Source organism: Lissotriton helveticus, chromosome 9 (assembly GCF_964261635.1).
Source record: "Lissotriton helveticus chromosome 9, aLisHel1.1, whole genome shotgun sequence".
Lineage (NCBI taxonomy): Eukaryota > Metazoa > Chordata > Amphibia > Caudata > Salamandridae > Lissotriton > Lissotriton helveticus.
Genome location: NC_136070.1, coordinates 3,814,292 through 3,839,001, shown reverse-complemented (window position 1 = coordinate 3,839,001; position 24,710 = coordinate 3,814,292). Strand labels below are relative to the sequence as shown.

General features: G+C 47.6%; 1 protein-coding gene across 2 annotated transcripts in view; it reads right to left on the bottom strand.

Annotated features, from left to right (window-relative positions):
* Positions 1-24,710, bottom strand: part of LOC144780842 (fibrous sheath-interacting protein 1-like) — a 746,598-nt gene that overhangs the window by 24,877 nt on the left and 697,011 nt on the right. The window contains exon 11 of one of the 2 annotated variants that reach the window (XM_078659336.1): positions 3,709-4,132. The exons of the other annotated variant lie outside the window; for it this stretch is intronic. Within the exon in view, the coding sequence (XP_078515462.1) occupies positions 3,709-4,132 (424 nt within the window). The remainder of the gene's footprint in view (positions 1-3,708; positions 4,133-24,710) is intronic. 2 annotated transcript variants of the gene reach the window in all.

Below are 24,710 nucleotides of genomic sequence, written 5' to 3'. Positions count from 1 at the left end.
TAAGTCCCTTATTGAGTTACAGGCTCTAATACCAGATTCCTCCTTTAATATTTCCAGTTTTGATTCTCGAGGTTGGTTGTTATGGCAGAAAAGTTTGGATCTGTGCCAACATCGTTTTCTGGGTTTAGCTCCGGGCTACACACAGGTTAGGGTGCATCCTTGTTGTGAAAGTGACCACACTGTTACTACCTATTCGGTAGGAAATTTATGTCAACATTGGCTCAAACATTCCACCTTAACGTCAGTTAAAGTCCATTTGTCCAAATTGACTGATGATGTCGATTTGAATGATTTTGTTAAAGGCCCAGCAGGTGGCAGGTCGAAAAGATTTATTTATGGATTATATGCTGTTTACAATGAAGTTTGGAAACTATCGCAAATAGAAGCTGCATCTGGGTAACATGCTATCAACCAGGCTCATTTGGAAAAAGTGCTTGCAGTTGTTGATAACAGTATTAACACCCTTTCCTCCCGAATTTACACATTAGATAATATTGTTTCAACTGCTGTTGATATCGTTCAGGATGATGTGTCTGTTTTGTACCATGGTCAAAATCAATTACGTTCAATCATGCAATTTGCTTGGACATTACAAACGTTAAAGGCTGGTAAAGTTCCCTGGGACCACATGAACACCTCTTCTCTATTTTTGCCATTTAATTTGACTGTTAAACAACAATTTATGTCAATGAAGGATGCTACGTATTCACTTTTGCATATTGAAAAACTGGAACCTTTACAATTTCTGTGGCCGAATATAATTCAGCTGTATGGCTCATTCATTGGCTAATAACGTTGCCTTTTCTCTTATTTAAATTTGATTCATGTATGAAGTACTATGCTATAGGCTGATATGAACCTTTGGGAAGTGCCTTTCTCCATGAAGTTTGGTCTCTGCCATTCACCTATAGATGCCTGCTGGAGGGTAAAGAAGTTTATTTAAAGAATGAATATTGCACTTCAACACCTGATCACAGGAACATCCAATTGCACGGCTCTTGTAATTCTGACGCACTGAATTTAGCCTGCATTTTAAAAGGAAATCCCGTCCCGGCTATAACTCTGACTTTCACGTTGCTAGTAAACGGTAGTTATTTGATTTTAAATAATGAAGATTGCTGTGGTATGCTGGCAAGGATACCGTACATTGTGACTGTTTCCCAACGTGCAGTCTGTTGCAAACATGTGCAAATCCCTCCTCCGCATGGGAAGCTTGATGTATCCATCCGGCCTTCCATTCCAACCTTGAAAGCAGAGTTCAACAAGATGAGTCGAATAAGGGCTCTTTTGTCTCAAAAAGAAGTCACCCTTACATCTTCGCGTGAAACATTTGTCCTTCACGTAGCAAACACTTGCACTGAGGTGCATGCCCTTTTGAATACTGATCGCCCCCTGCATTTTGGTGCTTTGATTCACACTATATTCAATGCCTCGTCGACCACAGGCTTGGCACACTTTTTTAAGTTAGTAAGTTCTGGCCTAGTGACCTCATTCCAAACTATATTTGGTATGATACTGGCATTTTTTCATTCTATTTTTTCCAGCCTCTTTGGCAGTTTACCGTTAATTCTCGACTTGGCTGCCAGTGTACTGCTGTTAATTTGCTTGCTCAAAAATAGTTGTACATTCTGTGCCACACAACAACCTGCCCCGACTGCTCCAACTTCGTAACCGGATGCTTGAATACTATGGATCGCTACATCTGGCTACATTGAGTGTGGCGTATGGATTATCTTTCCGGTTCTCGTACTTTACATGCGTGCAGCCTGTCTTCCATTACCTGGATTGCAGTTTTACATGGGCTCTGGATTTGTATCTCTGCAAAACGGTGTCTCCTAACCTGGATTATGATCTACTGATGAGTCCCTTAGTTGCTCATGAGTTAGACTGTTTTGGTGTCGGAATATTGGCCTGCGCAGCAGCACATGGAGTACTAGGTAATTGGAACATATGGACTGCAGCCCAAAACTTTCTGGCACGCAGTTATCTCGAAGAACACCCGAGTTGTCCTCTGATGGTGCTAGAGGCTCCGGCTGTTGAAGAACATGTGTGTTCTTTTCCATTACTGAAATGGATGGCTGAAATGTTCTCTAACGATAACAACGACTTCCTATTGGAGACGTACTGTGTCTATACGCTGTTGGATTGAAGTGACATTTTTTCTACTTCATAGACAAGTACGGGACTTATGAATTTTTTATGAATTTTTTTCTTCCTGTTCACATGACTTGTGTTGGACCCTATCCAAACCCCTACTGGGTTTTTGCCATTTTTGTGGTTACTGATTCGGAATTTTACTCCCAAATATCCGGTTTGGCAACATTTTGAACTTGGTTCTGTCTCATTCGAACTTTAACTCTGCGTTCCAATATTGCCCCCCTTTTTGTGCGTTTTCCGATCAAGGGAGGGTGTAGTGAAGGCAGGCCCTTGCTTGCACACATTGCTATGTTAGCATAAGCATATTAGAAGTTTAAACACGATTTTGCCTTTTTTCCACTTTTGCACACAACACTACAGGAAGCTGTTGTTGTAAGTTTAGCTGCGTGAATATCTTCACATGAGAATGGCTTGTTTTCAACATCCCTAGACTTACAATGCGACCTTAGTCTGCACAGTGAGTGCTAAAGCCTTCAAGGTTATCATAGCGCGATCGGCTCACGCTTAGACACAACATGCACGCAGCTGCAGCTAACAGAGATTCTGGCGCCTTTAATATTGCACTGCATACATGATTTTAGGCACTTGGAGAAAATCAGTTTCCAGAGAGACAGAGATCTTTTGCAGATCCTGCTGTGATTCACCTCTGCTGATCTTGGAGGTATGGGGTGCCCTATTCAAGCCTAAGAGACCTTCTATATTATATAAAACATAGTTCCTAGCTAGGGAGGGTGGCATACAAGGCACTATAGGACCAGTTCCCACTATCATTATAATATGATTTCTCCTTTTGAGTTTTATGGAATTGTAACAATGCTGATCGTATTATTGCTTATGCTCGCAAAAATACTGCATCTTAGAGCACGTCGTTAAAATAAACATTTTAAACTTTATCGTGTCTCTTTTTACCCATGTTGTGGACTGGTATGAGAATAACAAACGAAAGAGTGTTCTTGATTCCCACCATTCCTGAGAGTGACCTAAGTCGCATGTTCTGGGTTGTCTAATAATTGGTACCTTTGCTATAGGACAAAGAGCTAATGTGACACTGATGCTAGCTATTTAGGGTTTCTAGGTACTGAGGTGAGTTGTTTGGTCCACCACAATTCACTGAGGTCCTGGGTCTCTGTGTACAGTTCTGTGTATGAGCAGAATCCCTGCAACAGTGTCACCTTGTCCATCCCACCCTCTCAGGAGTCTCACCTCCTACACCCCACCCTCTCAGGGGACTCACCTCCACCCTCCCACCCTCTCAGGGGTCTCTCTCCCTCTCAGGGGTCTCACCTTCTCGACCCCACCCTCTAAGTGGGCTCACCGTCTCCATCTCACCCTTTCTGGGGTCTCTCACTTTGTCAATCCCAGCCTCTCAGGGGGTCACACCTCTACTGTCTCACCTCCTCCACCCCACCCTCTCAGGGGTCTCACCTCCTCCATCTCACCCTCTCAGGAGGTTTCACCTCCTCCACCCCACCCTCTCCGGGGTCTCACCTCCTCCACCTCACCCTCTCAGGGGGTTTCACCTCCTCCACCACACCCTCTCAGGTGTCTCACCTCCTCCAGGCCCCTCCGGGGGGTCAGGCATGGCGGCCTCCCAACTGTCCTCCTTGGCGGTGTGCGGCTCACACAAGAAGGGAGGTTTGCTGAATTTCCTCGCCCGTAGTGCCTGGGACATGTAGTAGCCGCTCTCAGAGCTGGGTCTGTCTTCGCCTCCATCCCTGGAGGGACTCCCGCTGCCGGCTGCTCCCTCCAGGGCCCTGCTCCCTCTTCCGGGGGCTGAGGCCTCCTCCGGGGGCAGGCAGAGGTGAGGGGAGGCCAGCCCTCCCGTGGAGGGGTGAGGGGGGCCCAGCTCCCGCTGGGAGGGGCTCCAGGCCTCAGACACAGGGAGCGAGACGGTGCTGCCCCCCCCTCTCGGGCTCCAGCACTCCGACAGCAAGGCCCTCAGCTGCTGCTCTGACAGGCTGGGGCTGGGGGTGCCCTGGGGAGGCAAAAAGACAGGGTTAGGGCACTAAGCCTTGGCAAGTGCAGGGCACTGAGTCCTTGTTACGTGCATGTCTAATACCGACCCAAATAATTTTTCATGATTAGACAGTCCAACAAAATACTTGTTTGAGATTGGTTAAAATTAGAGAATTAAATTCTCCCACTATTCCATTATTGGCAAACTCATACAAACTATACAGAAAATCAACTTAATTGCATGATAAGAAACAGTACATTTAATTCCTCTGCGGTGAACCCAGCGGGTGGGCCCTGTGGCCAGTGGATCAACATGAGGCAGGAGGAACAATAGTTACTTACCTGTAATCTGTGGTTCTCCAGTATTGGTGTCTTTCATAGATTCACATGCCTGAATCATTCCCCGTCGTCGGAGTGGGAGTCCCACGGTATATAAAAAAGCAATAATATGCCTGTAATAACCAAAAAACCTTGGAAATAACCAACCAGGAAGCAAAGTAGCCCTAGCTACAGGAGCAAAAAGCTCCCACACTCATGACTATCCTAGTCATTTTGTATACACAAAACTGCAGCCAATCAGGCGATAGCACCCACCAGAATGTTCTCCCCAGAGGCTCAGGCTCTCAGATTTTCTCGCATAGGAGTGAACCAACATAATCGCCTAAGGGAGCCTCTGAGGGGAGGTGGGCGGGTTGCATGTGAATCTATGAAAGACACCAATACTGGAGAACCACAGATTACAGGTAAGTAACTATTGTTCTTCTCCAGTATTTGGGGTGTCTTTCATAGATTCACAAGCCTGAATCAGAGTAGATAGCAGTATTCATAACATAATGCTTATAGACGCTAAATGTATCATAGTATACATGCATAAAGATATATTACAAAAGACATTGTAAAGCGTCTAAAAGAGCATAGAGGAGGCAGGAGAACAGAGGCTCACCTTATTGGAAAAGATTGCGAAGAACTACTCTTCCCACCGAAGCATCTGCATCACTTGCCGAGTCCAGACAGTAGTGCCTCGTAAAAGTGTGTCTGTTGGACCACGTTGCAGCTCTGCAGATTTGCAGAAGAGGCACACCAGCAAACAGAGCAGAGGAAGAGGAAACTGCCCTTGTAGAATGCGCTCTTGGTAAGGCCTGTAAAGGTCTTCCTGCCTGTTGATGACAGAGTCCAATTGTTGACGAGACCCATCTGGCGATAGTCTGTTTGGATACTGCACAGCCTTGGCGCAGTCTGCCATAGGCCACAAACAACTGATCTGTCTTGCGTACAGCTGCTGTTCTTGAAAGATAAAACTTGAGATATCTCCTGATGTCCAAGGAGTGTAACGCTCGTTCAGCCGGTGATTGTGGATTTTGAAAAAATGTCTTCAGGATTACCGGCTCATTCAAATGAAAGTCCGAAGGGACCTTGGGCATGTACCTTGGATTGGTCCGCAGCACCACCGAATCAGAGGTAAATTGTAAAAAAGGTGGTTTAGACGTGAATGCTTGAATGTCACTGACCCTTCTGGTAGAGGTTAAATCCAATAACAAGGAGACTTTCCAAGTAATAAACTTAAGGTCAACCTTATGGATCGGTTCAAAGGGGTGACGCATGAGCTGGGCTAGCACCACGTTTAAATGCTAAACAGGAGGTGGTCGTCGAATCGGAGGAAACATACGAAATAACCCCTTGAAAAATTGCTGGATTATTCTTGAAGAAAACAGAAAGTACGATCCGTCCTGACGGAAACGGGAAATGGCTGCTAGAAACACCTTTAGGGTTGAATGCGCCAAACCCGATCTAGCCAGCTGCAGGAAGAAAGGCAATATCTGTTCTGGTGTAGCATGAATGGGATGCAGATCAACAGTTTGGCACCAGGCGCAGAAACTTTTCCACTTGAGCTTGTAGGTCTTAATCGTTGATGGTGCTCTGCGGTTAGCTAGAACCTCTTGACAATCCTGAGGAATGTCTAAGTGGGCGAATTCATTGTGCTGAGGAGCCAAGCTGATAATTTCAGAGAAACTGGGTCCGGATGGTACACCTTGCCTCTCTGAATTGTCAGGAGATTCGGTATTCGAGGCAGTTGTATTGGCCTGCACTCCGAGAGGAGGAGAAGTTCGGTGAACCAATATTGCCGGGGCCACCTTGGAGCAATTAGGATTAGGCAACATGGTTGACTCTTCATCTTCCTGATGATCTTGGGAATTAACGGAATTGGCGGAAAAGCGTATGCAAATATTCGACACCAATTAATCGAAAGGGCATCCCCGCACGAGTCCTTGTGGGGAACCCAGCTTGCAAAGCGTTGGCATTTCTGGTTCTGATCTGTTGCGAACAAATCCAGGTCGGGATGACCCCACTCTCGGAATATCTGATCCAGGAATGGTTGATGTAGCTCCCATTCGTGATTGCTTCCGGAGGATCTGCTGAGTGAGTCCGCTAGGACATTAGCAACCTCTGGGACATGGACCGCCGACAGATTGATGTTGTGATCCAGGGCCCAATTCCAAATTTCCTGCCCCTGATGGGACAACCGGGCTGATCTTGTGCCTCCCTGCTTGTTCAGGTAATGCATGCTGGTTGTGTTGTCCGTTCGTATCAACACCGTAGAGCCCTCCAATATTGCCTGAAAAGATTTCATGGCGAGAAAAATGGCTCTTAGTTCCAGCAGATTTATGTGCCATCTTTTCTGCTGTATGCTCCATTTGCCACTGACTGTCATCCCTTGGAGATGGGCGCCCCAGCCCTCCAGAGAGGCATCCGTGGTCACGATGAATCTGGGTCCTTCTGCCTGGAACATACGTACATCCCACTTGCAAGTTTCTTCCTTGCCCCCACCACTTCTCATCCGAGGGGTTATTTTGATGACGTCCTCGAATGAGCCTGTTATTTGCACCCACTGACGACTGAGTTCCTCCTGTAAGGGTCTCATTCGTAGGCGACAGTTGGGGGTGAGAGGAATACAGGATGAGATCATCCAGAGGAAAGACTTGAACTTGCGAACAGAAACGCACTTTCTTGTTAGTAGTGCTAAGGCCATTTTTTGAATCTTCACCTGCCTTTCTTTTGATATAAACACTTGGGCGAGACTTTTGTCCAGCGTCGCTCCCAAGAAGGACTTCCTCTGCGATGGAGTCAGGTGAGACTTTTTGAAATTCACCGAAAACCCCAGGCTCTGGAATAGTGATAGACATCTCTGAACGTGAGTTTTTGCCACGTCGATGGAACTGGCCTTGATAAGGCAGTCGTCCAAATAGGGATAAATTTGAACTCCCTCTAATCTCATGTGTGCGGCCACCGGGGCCAAGATTTTTGTGAAAACTCTGGGGGCTGAACGCAGTCCAAAGGTGAGTACTTTGAACTGGAAGTCCCTGCCAGCCACTCTGAACCGTAAGAACTTCCGGTGTCTGGGAAAAATGGGCACATGGAAGTATGCGTCCTGAAGGTCGAGTGTTGCCATGTGATCCCCTACTGTGAGAAACTGGAGGATTTCTTGAAGCGTCAACATTCTGAAAGATAATTTTTTGAGGTACTTGTTGAGGGCACGCAGGTCGAGGATGGGGCGCCATTCCCCCGACTTCTTGCGGATCAGGAAAAATCTTGAATAAAATCCTGTTCCCTTCTGATGTTGAGGTACCTTTTCTATTGCTCCTTTCCGAATCATAGAGTGTATTTGGGAAAACAGCTCCTTGAGGTGGGCTGGGGGTGGTCCTCTTGGGGGAGAATTTGGAGGGGTTTTGACGAATTCGAGAATGTGACCCCTGGAAACCACGTCCAGGACCCATCTGTCCGTGGTAATCTTGGACCAGTTTGAATAGTATCGGGATATTCTTCCTCCAATTTGCTTCAGGCTGGGACAAAGTGGTGGCAGGATGTGTTTCTCACTTGCTCTTGTTGTCTCTTCCTCGATAAGAGGGTTTTCCTCTTGATTGAGAGTAATTATTTCTCCTTTGGCCATATGTTTGTTGACGGTATGGCTGGTATCTTTGATTTCCTTGGGTGGTATTGTAGGAGCGTTGTTGTGAATAAATTCCTCTGTTAGAGAAATTGCCTCTTCCTCTTGCGCCACGAAAGGACGAGTTTCGAAATTGTAGAGAGCCTAGCGACCGTGCCGTCTCTGTATCTTTCTTTATGGCTTGCAAAGCCTCGTCAACATGTTGTCTAAAAAGGAACTCCCCATCATAGGCCATGTCCATGATCTTGGTCTGAACCTCTAGACGAAAGGATGTAGCTTTTAACCAGCCTTGCCTCCGGAGAACAGCTGCCCCCGCCAGCTGTCTGAAACCTGTTGCTGCCACGTCCACAGCAGCATCAATTATTTCAGACGAAACGCTCTCTCCCTCTAGTAGGATCTGTTTTGCTTCAGCTCTATCTGGTTCTGAAAGTTTTTCGATGAAAGGCGATATGTCAGACCACATCTGCCTGTCATACCTTCCAAGTATTGCTAGTGAATTTGCGGCTCGGACCGTGGTTGCCGCAATAGTTGACACCTTCTTCCCTATCGAGTCAAGACGTCTACCGTCTTTATCAGGGGGAGCAGAGACCTGTGCAGATGGATTCTTGGCCCTTCTTTGAGCTGCCTGTGTAACTACAGAATCCGTCTTAGCCTGACCAATAAGGCATGCCGGTGACGTAGTAGGTGCTCTATACTTCTTATCTACCCGAGGTAAAACTGCGGGTAGTGAATTTGGTGTAGCCATTATTTTCAGACCTTCCTTCCATATAAAGTCAATGATTGGAATAGACCAACTCTGTCTCTGCGGCAAATCCTTAAAATCATACAGGAAGCATTCGTCTTGTTTAGCTTCCATGGTGATGAGGAACCTTTTTGTAGCTCTTTCCATAATCTTGTGAAAACTGGCAATGTCCACCGGCGGAGAATCCCCCGTAGGCGGGCCCGCTGGAGAGGGGGTTTGTGCCTGATAGTCATCCCACTCCGACGATACGGACTTGTCGTCCAATTCACCGTCCTCTCGTTTGTCTTCCGAAGAATTCTGATCCCCTGCTTGATGAGATGGTACCGGTGAAGAAGGTACTGCGGGTCGTGCTTCATCAGTTGTCATTTGAGACACTGATTCTTGCGGTTGTAAAGTTGCCGTAGATGTTCTTGGCCTAGGCGTAGAGACATGAGAATCACCCGATTCTGAAGGCGGAAACCTGCGATAATAATCGCTCAACATATATTGGAGATTCTGGAATAACTCCATAGGCATTTGCATGTTAGGCGCCGACACAGTCTCCTGATTAGAGTGCTCCTGGGAAAAGGTCTTCCTCCTCCTGATCCATATCCTGAACCTTTATGAGCAAGTCAGAAGGGCTCCTGGCAGCACGGAAAGTGTCGTCCTCATAGGACTCCTCTTCTTCAGTATCCAGTAATTTATCTGGCAGCTTTAAAGGAGACAAAGCTGTGGAGGATGACCCACGCTTCTGTAGGAGCGAAGCGGTGGTAGTCGGCGATGGCAAAGGTATAGTTGATGTCATAGCTGACCACACTTGCATAGCCGTACAGGTTGACAGTGGAGGCGTCGACGGAGCCACAGGTGCTGATGACAAGCCTGATTCCCCCTGTGTGGCTGTCGACGGTAACGGCTTCGTTGACGGTGAACTCGTCGACGGGATTGTTTTCTTCTTCGTCGACGGTGTCGACGTCAACGGAAGTGTTAGCTTCGTCGACGAGGATTTCGTCGACGGGATAATTTTCTTCGTCGACGGTAACTTAGTCGACGAGGGTGTCGTCGACGGTAACTTCGTCGACGAGGGTGTCGTCAACGGTAAATTCGTCGACGCGGACGTCGTCGACGAGGATGTAAACGGTAAGGCCTTCTTCGTCGACGGCAGGATGTTCGTCGACGGCTGAATCGACGACGAAGAACTCGTCGACGGTACCTTCAGGATTCCCGTCGACGGAGGAGCGTTGACGATCGATTGAACTATCTTCGTCAACGGGATGGGTCTAATTTGTACCTGAACTATCGTCGACAGTGAGGAGGCTGAAGACATCACCATAGCTGATCTTGGTGAGGAAAAAGTCACTGTTGAAGTGGAAGAAGTAGCCACATGAAGAGATGGCGACGATGAGGCTGTACTTGACTCTGTTATGGCTAGAGGTGCAATCTGAGGTGAAATTTTCTGAGTAGGTACTTTGGAAACTGTAGTTTTCCCAGTTTTCCCTGAGGGCGTAGATTTCACAGGTGGAGACACCTTCTTGGAAGTAGTAGGCACACCAGAATCCTGAGAGGATTGGGCCTTCTTAAACACTTTTGCCCTGGGAGAAGTCACCTCAACCTCAGTTTTCCTCTTCTTTGAGGAAACAGAAGACCCCGAGGCAATGCTCCCTACCTCTGAAACAGGGTTATCCTTGTCCTTTATCCTCTGAAGCTACAGGAGAAGATGACCTTCTCTGTCCCTGAGAGTCTTTTGAGGGAAGGTTCTGCAGATTTTACATTCCTTTGCCTCATGATCCGGATACAGACAGTATATACATTTTTTGTGAGGATCCTCCTTGAACAGGCTTAGCTTTCCACAGGAATCACAAGCCCTAAAGAGGGATTTAGAAGTAGACATCCTTTGAAGGTGAAAAAACCAAGTAAAGTAAGAAGAAACTGAGCAGAGCTCAGGGAGACTCCCTTCACACGACGTGCGGTAGAAAATCTGAGAGCCTGAGCCTCTGGGGAGAACATTCTGGTGGGTGCTGTCGCCTGATTGGCTGCAGTTTGGTCTATACAAAATGACTAGGATAGTCATGAGTGTGGGAGCTTTTTGCTCCTGTAGCTAGGGCTACTTTACTTCCTGGTTGGTTATTACCAAGGTTTTTTGGTTATTACAGGCATATTATTGCTTTTTTATATACCGTGGGACTCCCACTCCGACGACGGGGAATGAGTCAGGCATGTGAATCTATGAAAGACACCCCAAATACTGGAGAACGTTTGTTACAAACAACAAATATTATTCTAACGTGGATTTCTATTGGGTAAGAAATAACATTGAACAACGATGGTATAGCGATTAAAATAATAAATAGACAAAAGGGGAACTTTTTTTCTTGCTATGTGATAATATTGATGTTGAATACTCCCCCTGCGAGTATATTTGCTAGGTTCGATCAGGTTCACCTTGAGTAAGGGGTGTAGTTGTGACTACATATACAGCATCAGAACTATGAACTATGAATATGATTGGCCTTAGTGTTGGGAGGACCACTATGAGAACTCATCACTACACAAGCCTTGGGAAGTGAAAATGTGATTGGAGGAAACTTTAAACGCATTTCTATTGGTCAAGAAATGTGTTTAAATAGGGGCAGCATCCTTTTGGACTCTGGAAGATGGTGGCTCTTGCCTGATCTGAGCTACGGATGATAGAAGTAAGAGCCTCTGGTGCTAGGCCCTGTTTCAGGGGAAAAGGTCACTAGGCATTACATTTGTTAAGTGATAGCGTTTAGTTACCAACATATGCTGCTCTCATGGCCTAGATGGAGGGAGTAAATAATGGTAATTTTTAACAACATGAAGAAATTTGAAGAAACCAAAATATACATAATATCTTGTGTGTTTATTTTAAATCCTTAGATCCCAGGAAAGAGATTTCATCCATTGCAAAAAAGGAGGATTACAATTATACATTCCGTACTACATACACAGGGAAGGGTACTAAGATACTGATGATGTAAGTAATGATGCTCTATTGATATATCTACTTAGATTATATTCAGAATCTATAGAGTCATCATTGCAGATTATTTATGTCCCCTAACAGACTACCGTTTGAGATGTGTTTATATGCAACGCAGGGCATCTCTATAGTAGATATACAAGAATTTTGGATGAAAAACTACAAGCGAGTGAATAGACACTTCAGGTATATTTTATTGTTTTTGTGAATGACTGTTTTATTGTTAAAAAATGTATGTGTAAATAAGATGTGGATGTAAATTGTATTTTCGATTATTGATGCATAAACAACTTTTATTATAGTTGTGAATAATGATAGAAGTGTGAGTGCAAATACAATTCACGTTCTCTCCTTTTTTCTTGTAATGGAGTCACGGTTTCTGATATTCACTTATTTTTTGGTTTTATTTGCATTGGTTTATTTCGAACTGGATGGCTTATCGTCTAGCAGTGATTATGTGTATTCTGATAAACATTATAACAATTTTGTATGTTTTAATTTTTCAGTCCTGATGAAGTCCTTTTGGACGAAACATGTTGGCTGGGCTGAATTACTGTCTGTATCTCCAAAAGAATAGAAATAAATCAAGAAATGTATCATAATGACCACGTGACTCCACTGTACTATTATTGGAACACCCGTATATTTGGGTTTGTTTGTATGGATATACTGCCAATATTCTTGAGGATGGAAATATTTAAAGAACATTGAAGTGAGGAAAATGAATTCATATCTTCTTTAAATTGGAAGAATAATTTGGGATATATATAACAAACGCTCCTGCCTCATGTAGATCAAGTTTGTGTATGTGGTGGTTTATGGACAATAGGACTGCAAACAAAAGTGTTACTGACAAGATTGATAACATATTAGTGAGACTGTTGTTTCGCCTTATTGCCCATTTTCTCTCTTTTTTGGTTCTGTGGCCGTTGGACACCAATGTTTGTCATTCACTCTTTATGAATACTACTTCAGGGTTTTTCCTACATAGACCTGATCCATGCTGACCTTAGATCCCCCTTTCTAATACTATCACCTTTTATTCTGTGGGAAATTTATGTCAACAATAGTTAGAGCCAGCCGCGGGCCGTGGAGGGAGTTCCGGTGGGGCAGGGAGGCGGGGAGGGGGAGGGGCAGGGTGGAGAGGGCTAAAAACCGGCATATGGATAATTACAGGTAAGTAAACAATTTACGCTACAAAATTCGTTTTATTATTTAAATTGTTTACTTACCTGCAATTATCCATATTCCATTGTTTACCACCCTCCATCCTGCCCCTCCCCCTTCCCGCCTCCCTGCCCCACCGTAACTCCCTCCACGTCCCGCGGCTGGTTAGAACATTCCACACTGACGTCTGTGAACTGAGCTCGTCATGAGCCGTGGAATGCTCACACGCGGGGATAATTCCCCTGCTGTGCTGAGCATTCCACGGGAATGGGTGTGGAGGGGTTAATGGTGGTACGTGCTTACTTACCCCTACCAATAACCCACTTTTGAACAAATCCTTACTAGCATCATCACATAATACTCCACATTCCCACGTTTCCTATGGAAACTCTGACCTAACTATAGCAGCACAGTGGTGACTGTCACTGTCTAACATATATCTATATTGATATCTATATAACTATGTCTCTATATATTTATATATCTACAGATATAGGTATAATTCAACATCTGAGATAATATTAAAGTCTTCTCATTTTACATAAAATACCAACACTGGGGGGGGGGGCATTCCTCCCTATTATATATGGGATATAGAAACCTCTGACATACATTGTAAGGATATTAAAAGTCATACAGGAGTTCTGTAATCATATACAAGAACAACGCCGAAGATCAAGTTCCTTTATAATGTCAAAGACTTCCAAGGGTTTGCACTATTGTTTTCACATATAGCAAATTGTATATTTCTCCTTAAAACACATGGTCACATCATCAACCTCTTCGATCCTTGGTGTCTTGATATTTCATATGAAAGAAAAAGTATGTTTGTAGACATGAAGAAAAGAAGTAGAATCTGTACAGTGAAACTAAACACCCCAAAAAGCAGTTAGTAATTTGTTGAAAAGGACCGGTGTTTGCTCCTATTTAATCCCTAAACTCCACCGATGAATAAACTACTAATCTTGCCACACTATGGCCCTGATTACAAGTTGTGCACAGCGGAATGTGTAGAATCCCGATCCGCACTATTGATAATAATAATAATAATAATATGAGCATTTATAAAGCGCCTGGTTACACCCACTGGTGTGTCCCCGCGCTATGATGAGCAGCTGATTGCAGAAGAACCTGGACAAATCAAAAGACCCTCCAGGCGCTGAAAAAGATGTGTTTTCGGGTCTTTCCTGAACCTAGCCTCTGAGACCTCTAGCCGGAGGCTCAGAGGAAGTTTGTTCCAGCTCTGAGGAGCCAGAAGGCGAAACGACCGGCCACCCATCCTAGCCCTCATGACCTTGGGAACAAGTAGCAAGCCCATCCCACAAGATCTAAGTTGCCTTGAGGGGAGAGGTGTGGCGCAGCGGCCAGGGCGACTGACGCTGGAATCTGGGGACCACGGTTCGATCCCCGGCTCCGGCGGCAGGTTAGCCCAGCACCATGTGACTCTGGGCAATAGCTCGCTTAATCTTCCCGACGGCCCCCAGCGCCTAGAGACCCTTACGGGTGATTGTGCGCTTTACAAATGTGGACTTTACTTTGTTGGAGCATAGCGTGTGATCAGGTCAGCCAAATAAGCGGGACCCGTTCCCTGGGAGATTTATTTATTTATTTATTTTTGCATTTATAATGCGCGCAGATACCCACAAAGGGTTTCCCGGCGCCAGGACTAAGAGACCAGCAACACAGAAAGCAAAACGGCCAGAGACCACAATTATTTATTAAAAAGCCAGGTTTTAACGCTTTTCTTAAAACTGGCAAAGTTCTCCTCCTTTCGTAGAGCTGGGGGAAGGGAGTTCCAAAGGACTGGTCCCAGATGGGAAAAGGATTTCCCTCCCACTCTGGCCAGTTTAAATCTAGGAACCACAAAATTTGCTCCATTTGAAGAACGGAGATTACGTGCAGGAGAGTAGGGCCTAACTAATTTTTGCAAATACTTTGGTGCGGTTCCTGCCTTTATTTTAAACATATAGGTCAAGGCTTTGAACCGAACCCGGTTCTCCACCCTGAGCCAGTGCAGGTCCTTAAGGTGCTTCGAAATCCTTGCTGTCCTAGGGATTTTACACAGCAACCTGGCTGCGGAGTTCTGGACTAGCTGAAGCCGCCTGATCACGGCTAAGTTGGAACCCAGGTATAGGATGTTACCGTAGTCAAGCCGAGATGTAATGAGGGCATTGACTACGGTCTTCTGGGTATCAACAGGCAGCATCCAGATAATCTTCCGCAGCCATTTGAGGATAGTGAAGCAAGTACCAGCCACTTTGTTGACCTGCTGTTTCATCGATAGTGTGTCATCGATGTGCACCCCTAAGTTTCTGACATGGGTAGCTGGAATAGGAAAAGCGCCCAAAGATGGCGGCCAATGAGTATCCTGCCAAAGGTCTCTGTGTTTACCTAAGAGAAGGATCTCCGTCTTCTCCCCGTTGAGCTTCAGCTGTGATGACATACGCAGAAATTATAACTCATTTGGTGTTTCTGCCCCTGGATTAACTGGACTCGGTTTTGCCAGTATAATCCCAGAGGGAAAATGCTTCAGTGACCCCCTCCCGACTGTCGGTCAAGGCAAGGGAGGGCATATGATACCTGGCGAATTCTTGCCCTTCTCTCCTCCACCCTCCACAACCCCATTCCTCCAGCTCCTGACCCGCATCAGACCCCTGCAGACATTTACCACCAGCTAAAAGGAAGTGGCAAATGTCTGCATTAAAACCTCCAGAATAGGGAAGCCGGTATACACTGCATCCAGTGATTCCTGGTTCACATAGTTATTCCCCATTCAAGAGAATTAACTAGGAATTCAAAGAAATTTACATCGAGACTCCGGACGGTTTAAAACATTCAGTCTGTCCGGAATCGCTGCAGACGATTCTTCACGTGTGGAAATAAGGCCCTAAGTTTTACAGAACAACCACCAGCCTCAAATTCAGTGTGCTAATGATTCACCCTATAAAAGTACCTTTTGTTGCAATTGTCAAGCCTTATGCCTTACGGCAGTGGTTCCCAAACGGTGCACCACGGCACCCCGGTGCGCCGCACGCATGATGTGGGAAATTGCAGGAGTTAGTAATGCCACCTTCATCATCCTGCAACATGTTCGGTCCAAGAGCGGGGACCTGGCGGTGCCTGAGCGTGCAGGCCCTTGGGGAGCGGGGACCTGGCGGTGCCTCAGCGCGCAGGCCCTTGGGGAGTGGGGACCTGGCGGTGCCTGAGTGCGCAGGCCCTTGGGGAGCAGGGACCTGGCGGTGCCTGAGCGCGCAGGCCCTTGGGGAGCAGGGACCTGGCGGTGCCTGAGCGCGCAGGCCCTTGGGGAGTGGGGACCTGGCGGTGCCTGAGCGCGCAGGCCCTTGGGGAGCGGGGACCTGGCGGTGTCTGAGCGCGCAGGCCCTTGGGGAGCGGGGACCTGGCGGTGCCTGAGCGCGCAGGCCCTTGGGGAGTGGGGACCTGGCGGTGCCTGAGCGCGCAGGCCCTTGGGGACTGGGGACCTGGCGGTGCCTGAGCGCGCAGGCCCTTGGGGAGCGGGGACCTGGCGGTGCCTGAGCGCGCAGGCCCTTGGGGAGCGGGGACCTGGCGGTGTCTGAGCGCGCAGGCCCTTGGGGAGTGGGGACCTGGCGGTGCCTGAGCGCGCAGGCCCTTGGGGAGCGGGGACCTGGCGGTGCCTGAGCGCGCAGGCCCTTGGGGAGCGGGGACCTGGCGGTGTCTGAGCGCGCAGGCCCTTGGGGAGCGGGGACCTGGCGGTGCCTGAGCGCGCAGGCCCTTGGGGAGCGGGGACCTGGCGGTGCCTGAGTGCGCAGGCCTTTGGGGAGCAGGGAACTGGCGGTGACTGAGCGCGCAGGCCCTTGGGGAGCGGGGAACTGGCGGTGCCTGAGCGCGAGCAGGCCCTTGGGGAGCGGGGACCTGGCGGTGTCTGAGCGCGCAGGCCCTTGGGGAGCGGGGAACTGGCGGTGCCTGAGCGTGAGCAGGCCCTTGGGGAGCGGGGACCTGGCGGTGTCTGAGCACACAGGCCCTTGGGGAGCGGGGACCTGGCGGTGTCTGAGCACACAGGCCCTTGGGGAGCGGGGACCTGGCGGTGTCTGAGCGCGCAGGCCCTTGGGGAGCGGGGAACTGGCGGTGCCTGAGCGTGAGCAGGCCCTTGGGGAGCGGGGACCTGGCGGTGTCTGAGCGCGCAGGCCCTTGGGGAGCGGGGAACTGGCGGTGCCTGAGCGTGAGCAGGCCCTTGGGGAGCGGGGACCTGGCGGTGTCTGAGCACACAGGCCCTTGGGGAGCGGGGACCTGGCGGTGTCTGAGCACACAGGCCCTTGGGGAGCGGGGACCTGGCGGTGCCTGAGCGTGAGCAGGCCCTTGGGGAGCGGGGACCTGGCTGTTGCACGCTTGGCTGGATGCTGTCGGACTTCTTCAGGGTTGAAAAAAGTTGTATATCCAAACACTGTATGTGTGCTGATTTAAAAGGCTCAATTAAAAATGTGTCGGTGAAAGTGCACCCATCTCCACACGATCGTCTGGCTCGAAAGAAAGTTTGCGTGGAGATGGATGCACTTTCAACAACACACTTTTAATTAAGCCTTTTGAATCAGCACCACACATACAGTGTTTGGATATACAAATTTTTTCAACCCTGAAGAAGTCTGATTGTGGACGAAAAACATTGGCGGTTGCAAAAAATATGGGAATAAAGGATGAATTTCAAATATCGAAAGAACATTTCGACAGTTCTTGGGAAAACAATTGTGACATAAATTTATCTTATTGTGGATTGTTCACATCTGATATATATAAGTGTGCTGAGTTGTGTAGGTCTCGGCTAGTAACGCGCTGAAAAGCGCGTTCTCGCAGAGAACTATAGTCGGCATCTCAGCAGTCTGAGAACGCCGAAGTGAGACAAGACCTGGCCGCGCTTTTCTCCACAGCTTGTCAGAAAGGACCGGATCGCGTCGCGCGCCTCTCTGGAATGCAGGGGGAGTCTGCAGAGAGGCGCGCGGCGCTGATAAGCGTCGAAGCTTGTTTCTCTGCTTGGGGCTTCGCCAAGTGTAAAAATTAAAAGATTGAAACCATATCCTCCGTGCAAACAGTTTCCCACTCCCCGCCTTTTCAAAATCCACAACCCCTGCAAGATCAATTGCTGGTGTGCTGGAGTACTTTGTACCCAGGAGTACGGCTGGCGCACGAGCACAAACACGCGGCCGCTGCCGCTACATCACTTCCTGTTTCACTTGGCTCGTCTTGTACCTACAGCTTTGACATAAGGAAGACCCCACAGATTTTTGCAACTACCCTGCAACAAGTTCACTCACGGCTCCAAACCCACATGCGTCATTACGAATAGACAAATCAAAAGCAGTGGCACAAGATATTACGTCATGGGGCACATTCGGACATCATTTGAACAAACAGTCTACACTTGTACAAATGAAAAATAAAAGATTCATGTCCACGTGTAAATTCTGAGCAATGTTACATTTGTGATCGATGTATACAACCAGTTTGAAGTCAGTGCGTTATAAAGTGAATGTATCTGTAATCGTTTAAATGCAATAGTCAAAAATCATGTAGCTAACTATTCTCGCTTCAGCCAAACAAAATAAAGCTATTGCATTCACCTGACCATAAAGTTAAGATAAGGAAACATGCAAAAATTGAGGTGTGTTCTTTCTACTTACTATTTCCGGCTCAATTTAGGATAATCGAAAATGTTTTGCAGATAACCCGTCTACTGCTACAAAGGCAGCAACAGCAAATCCGAGTCGGATGCCCATCAACCTACCAGAGGAAGCAGATCAATCCGAAGCAACTTGGGAATCGACCAGCCCAGGGTTCAATGAAAACCAGGCCTCCCCCTTCTTCAGCCAGGGCTTAAAATGGGCTGGTGCCAACCGGTACGATGTACAGGCACTTCTGAATTTTAATCCCTTGAGTCCCACCACTTATCCTTGGCCTATGAGTCAAAGCAAGCTGAGTGGAATATAAAGGCGCTGCTGAACAGCTGCAGGCAAGCATGTCCGGCTCAGATGCAGGATCTGCTGCTTACCCTGACTCGCGGGAAACCTAAGTGATGGCGACATGATGCTGCAGCAGGGTGCGCCAGGACATCTCTGTCGGCAGTCTGATGTGTAAAGGGGTGAAAAAGAGATAGTGAGGCAAAGCAGGTGGTACTCGAGGCACAGCAGAGTGGACATCAGCAAAGATAAGCACTTGTAAAAACAAATGCATTGACTGATAAACAAGCGTGTGCAAGTGCGGGTATGTTCCTTTGCATGGGTGCATGTGTAGGTGCTGTTATTTCCAGTCACTTTCGCTGGTATATAGCTACCAGCCCCACCGGCCTGTCCTGTCTCTGAATCCTACTCACCAGGGTTAGCCTGTAGGGTTCAGGGCCTCCTGATCTCACTAGCGGGGATCTGCCTTTCCCTGTGTGGTAGAACCAGTGCCTCAAAACGAATGTGCCTTGGCTCGAAGAGGCCGTTCCCTTTGCAAATGTTATAACAGACTTTTTCTCCTGGTAGGGTTTAAAGTAGTTAAACATTGCTAAAACATGTTAAAGTTTGTACAAGCCATACGCTAAGGCCGCTCTGCAGGCATGCATTTAAAACTTCCCATTTTGTTTAACTTACCCTCCTGCTCATTGGAATCTAGTGCTTTTACTAAAATACATCTATTGGTGTATGGGTTGAGGCTGTGATGCTGATGGTTTTGTAAATATATTTAAGTTTCATCTTATTGAAAAAAATGACCCAGATAATTCATGGAGGAGCAAGTCCCTTATAGTAAGGGGTTGGAGTAAACCATTGATTGCAAAGAGCCTTTTTTAGGTCAAGCATTCGAGACCTGTTGTATAGACTTTAGTATATACTTATATGTGTATGTACTTTGTGGGCTCTGGAGATCAGCCCTAGGACTTGTCTGCTTCCGCTTAGGGACTTTTTTTTCTGTTCAACTGCCTCTATTTAACGGTCTTGATAGAAAACGACCAGTAGAGGTCAGTAAAATACCAGAATTGCTTTATGCTAAGGGACTTTCTTTTTTTAATTTTTCTGGCAACTGCCTCTATTTAACTTTCTTGATAGAAAACAACCAGCAGAGGTCAGTAAAATCCCAGTATCACTTTAGCATTCTCTAGATTCCAGTCCATAGAAATTATCTTCCGCCAGCACCTGTAGACAATATTATTACAAATCTTGTATTTTCAGTGATATGACCACCAAAGGCCCTGCTTTTATATTAAAAACAGAGCTTTGGACTATATCATTTTCCACTGAAAGGCAATATTTCTCTCCATGTGTTCCCATACCTGGCGTGTCACGCAGTTTCGTGCTTGCTTTCCATCCATGTTAAAGAACAGTAAATCTTTCAGTACCCAGGCTAATGTGCTGCATAGCTTAATACATATAAGGTCCCATAGGCGAGACCGATTGCATTGCAAATGCTTGTTTTATTGTAGGGACTATATCAGGACTGAAGTCCAAAAGATGTTAGAATTGGGAGTTATTGAACCCTCAGATAGCTCTTGGGCTAGTCCAGTAGTCTTAGTCCCCAAAACGCCACACCCATGGGGGCAAGAGAGAAATGAGGTTTTGTATTGACTACAGGGGTCTCAATGCAGTCACTAGGACAGATGCTCACCAGATCCAAGGGCAGATGAGCTTATAGATACTTTGGCCTCAGCCAAGTTTCTGAGCACATTTGACTTGACAGCTGGCTACTGGCAGATCAGATTAGCTGATGATGTAAGCCAAAACAGTATTTTCTACCCCTAGTGGGCACTACCAGTTTGTGGTGATGCCCTTTGGTTTAAAAAGTGTACCTGCCACCTTTCAAAGGTTGGTGAAGAAAGTCCTTACAGGCCTGGAAGACTGCAGTGCAGCATATCTAGATGATATTTTCTGTCTTTAGCTCCACCTGGGAGGATCACCTGATCCACCTAAGGAAAGTTTTGGAGGCCCTGCAAAAGGCAGGCCTCACTATCAAGGCTACTAAGTGCCAGATAGGGCAGCGTCAGGTTGTGTACCGGGGCCACCTTGTAGGTGGAGTCCAGGTTGAACCATTGCAGAGCAAAATGGAGACCATCATGGACTGGGTTTCTCCAACCACCCAGACTCAGGGAGGGTGGCTGAGGTTTAGGGCTCATGGCAGTGGACAGAAAAGGGTCAGTTTTCAGGCCAAAGGGGCAGCTCTGCTGGGGCAGGGAGGGAGGTAGGTTTTAGCGGGTGGGGGCTGGTTTTAGGGTTCAGGGAGGGGGCTATGGGGTCAGTTTTAAGGATCAGGTTAGAGGGCCAGGGTAGTTTATAGGGCTGGGGCGGGTAGAATAGATTGCAGGAGGGACGAATTTCAGGGCTCAGGGCAGAGGGGCAGGAGTGTGATCTTTCCCTTACATGTCCCTTTACCAATCATGTCTTTACCACGACATTGTGTGGTAAAGGCATGATTGGTAAAAAAGGCATGCGTGGTAAAGAGGCTGCCGTGGTTAAGACCGCTTGGTTCAAACATGTGTTGTTGAGGCATGCGTTGTTCCATCACACAACCGAGAGAGGGAGATAGGGACTGAGAGAGAGATAGGAAGAGAGAGACAGTGAGATAAAGTAGGAGAGAGACAGTGAGATAAAGTAGGAGAGAGACAGTGAGATAAAGTAGGAGAGAGAGAGAGAGAGGTGAAGAAAGACAGAGCAAGAGAAAGAGAGAGAGAGAGAGAGAGAGAGAGAGAAAGAGGGAGACAGAGAGAGAGAGACGGAGAGACAGAGAGAGAGAGAGAGAGAGAGGAATGGAGGGAAAGAGAGAAAGACCGCAAATGAGAGACAGGAAGCGAAGTGGCAAGGGAGAGAGAGGAACAACAGGAGAGAGAGAGAGGGCTGGAGTAAGAAAGAGACAAGGAGTGAGTGCCTCCTCCACATCATCAGCCCCAAACACAGGCGAGGAAGCATGTCATCTTCAGAGAAAGCAATGGGAGATGGAGATGGAGACAGGGAGGGAGAGCGCAAGAGAAAGACAAGGATGGAGTCGAGAGAGGGAGTGGGAAAGAGAGGGAGAGAGAGGGGGAAAGCGAGAGAGAGACAGTGATGGAGTGCAAGAGAGAGAACTTTCAAAAGAAAGAAAGAGAGAGTGCAAAAGAGAGAGAAATGCAGGAAGGGAATGCAAAAGCGGGGGTACAGCTCGTGGGGGGGGGGGGATTTGGGATGATACACCAAAATGTATTTAATAGCCAATAGTTGGGCACAGGTGCTTTCAGCCGGGTATGGAGAGGTGTCTGCCGGATTTCACACTGGATTTTTACATGGACACCGACAAAAACACATGCATATACACACACTATCTCTTATGTCTGCCTTAAAACTTTTTAAGCTTGAAAATAATTGTGTTTTAAGTCCACCTAACAATCCGCGCTCCTCTCTTTTAACTGCTTTTTAAGTCCTCATGTCCTACTTTTCATAATGTAGTCTAACAAGATAAGCCAGTGTGACTGTTGGGAAATCAGAAGCTTACCCCCCCCCCCCCATCTTAATGACCAAGCTACGAGAGAGCGAGAGAGAGAGCCCACGCCTCACACTGCTACATATTTGGGCAGGACCCTGTCACGGACAGGGCATCTCTAGACAGACCATCAATATCAGGATTACAGACAACATTGGGGGAGGGGGCGCTCCACATCCCATTAGAACTCCAGCAAATGATTAAAGGATCTCCGATTGTGGGGGTGTCGCGACAGTAAACATCAGGATTCTTGGGATTGGAGACGGGTCCTGCAGCCAGGGTCTTTCTACACCAACCTCTAAGTGGACTCTTCCACCTCACATGTGAGGCAAGTAGTTGAGAAGTGTCTACATCTACCTTTGAGGCATGCTCACCGTAGGAGGCTGGCTTAGTATATGCTGTACACTTATTTAGGGGAAGCACCTTGCACTAATCCTGACAACCCTTATGTTGAATTTAGAGTCTTAGACAACCTTAGAGTGGTAGCTGTGGAGAGAAGCCTTCAGGCTTAGTCCAGAAGGAGTGTAAAGCAGCTTGTTTTACCAGAACTAATCATATAGTGTAGGTTAAATGAAAAAGAACCACACATTGTAGTTCTAAAAATGGGTATATTTATTATACACACTAACTCATTGGTATATGTCCTTCCTGGAGATATCAACACAATACTCACAATATCTCAAATGGAAGCAGGTAAGTAAGCACAAACACACAGTGGTCACAAGGGGAGACTAAGCCATATACTAAAGAAGTGGAATGTGAACTGCGACCAACGTCGAGACTTGGACCAGAAGAATCAGAAGAGCTGGGGACCCAAGGAAACACCCAAGGTAAGTGCCCAGGAACCCCACGGAGGCCGTGTGCATAGTGTAAACACAGCCGCGTACTCAATACAAGTCAATGGGGAAGTCGTGGTTGCAGTTTTTAGGAAGAAGGACCCTTCCCAGTGGACCCTGAAGAAATCCCTTGGAAGATGAAGGTTGGAGAGTCACCCCACTTGTGGATATCCCAGGAATCAGGATATCTACACCACGGAAGCCGGGTGCATAGGTGTGAAGTGATGTTGGAAACTGCCGTAGATGACAATGGAGGACTTCAGTAAAGATGTCGCTGGCGAACAATGTGTAAGAGTTCTGTGGAATCTAAGGATTGATTCTCGATGAGGAGTATCTGCAAGCAGAGGGGACAACGTCTATGCCACTCGGGAGTGACCAGGAGGCACAGAAGAGCAATGATCACTGAAGACGGAAGATCCAGGAGTGATGACAGAGGCCTTGTCGCTGCAGCTGTGAGGACCCGGTGACACGGTGAGGACCCGGTGACGCGGTGAGGACCCGGCGACGCTGTGAGGACCCGGCAACGTGTGGAAGACCAGGAGCCGTTCACGAGCTGTCCCACATCGGATGTCAAGAACCAGGGGGTTGGTGTCCGGTGGGAGCACCAACAAGCCTTGGCAGCAGCAGCAACAGAAGTGGTAAACTAAAAAGGTGCAGCGTTGGGACCAACAAGGTCTGAGGGACTCGCCAAGTGCAGGACGGTCAGAGCAGGCCCCGAGCAAGCAGGGGAGCCCACTGAAGCCACTGAAGACGCTCAAGAGGACCCACAGGCCGAAGGCACAGGAGTCGCAAGAGGACCTCGAGCAGCTCACCAAAGATGCAGGCTCACGGTGCAGAAGATGCGCGGAGGACAACGATCTTGGCAGGAAGAGATGCTGGAGGTTGGAGTTTCTTGTAGCCTGAAGATCTCTGGAGGACAGTCAACAAGCCTTGGCAACAGTAAGTGGACGCAGTGCACAGGGGTTCTGTTCCAGCGGTTCCAACGAGGGATACCGGCCTCAAACCTGCTGACGGGACAGTGCAGGCCTCGAGGGAGTTGCAGTACCACCACCTGTGTTTCTGAGCCTTTTGGAGCCCGTAGAACGTCAGGAGTAAAGCTTGGTTGCAGACAACGCAGAAGACTGGCAGGACAACAAGATCAATAGCAGCAGGAGTGTTCCTTGATGCAGTCTCGGTTCCAGGCGAAGTCCAACGAAGTCCAAGGTGCCCAGATGGTTGAAGTTGAAGTGGTTTTAGATTTGAATCTTGTCCCAAGACGAATCTGAAGAGCCACCCACAGGTAGGCCCTTAAGTACCCTAGGGAAAGGATTGGGATGATTCAAGGTTCCCTCCCAGAGGAGGGGCTGGACAGAGGGGAGGATACTACCATGTCCTTTGTCTAGTTTTGCGGCAGGATTCAAGCAAGCCTGGCTGAAGACGGCTGTAATGCCAGAAACTGGTTCTAGGAAGCTTGTTTCCGGTCCAGGGAAGACCTGGCTT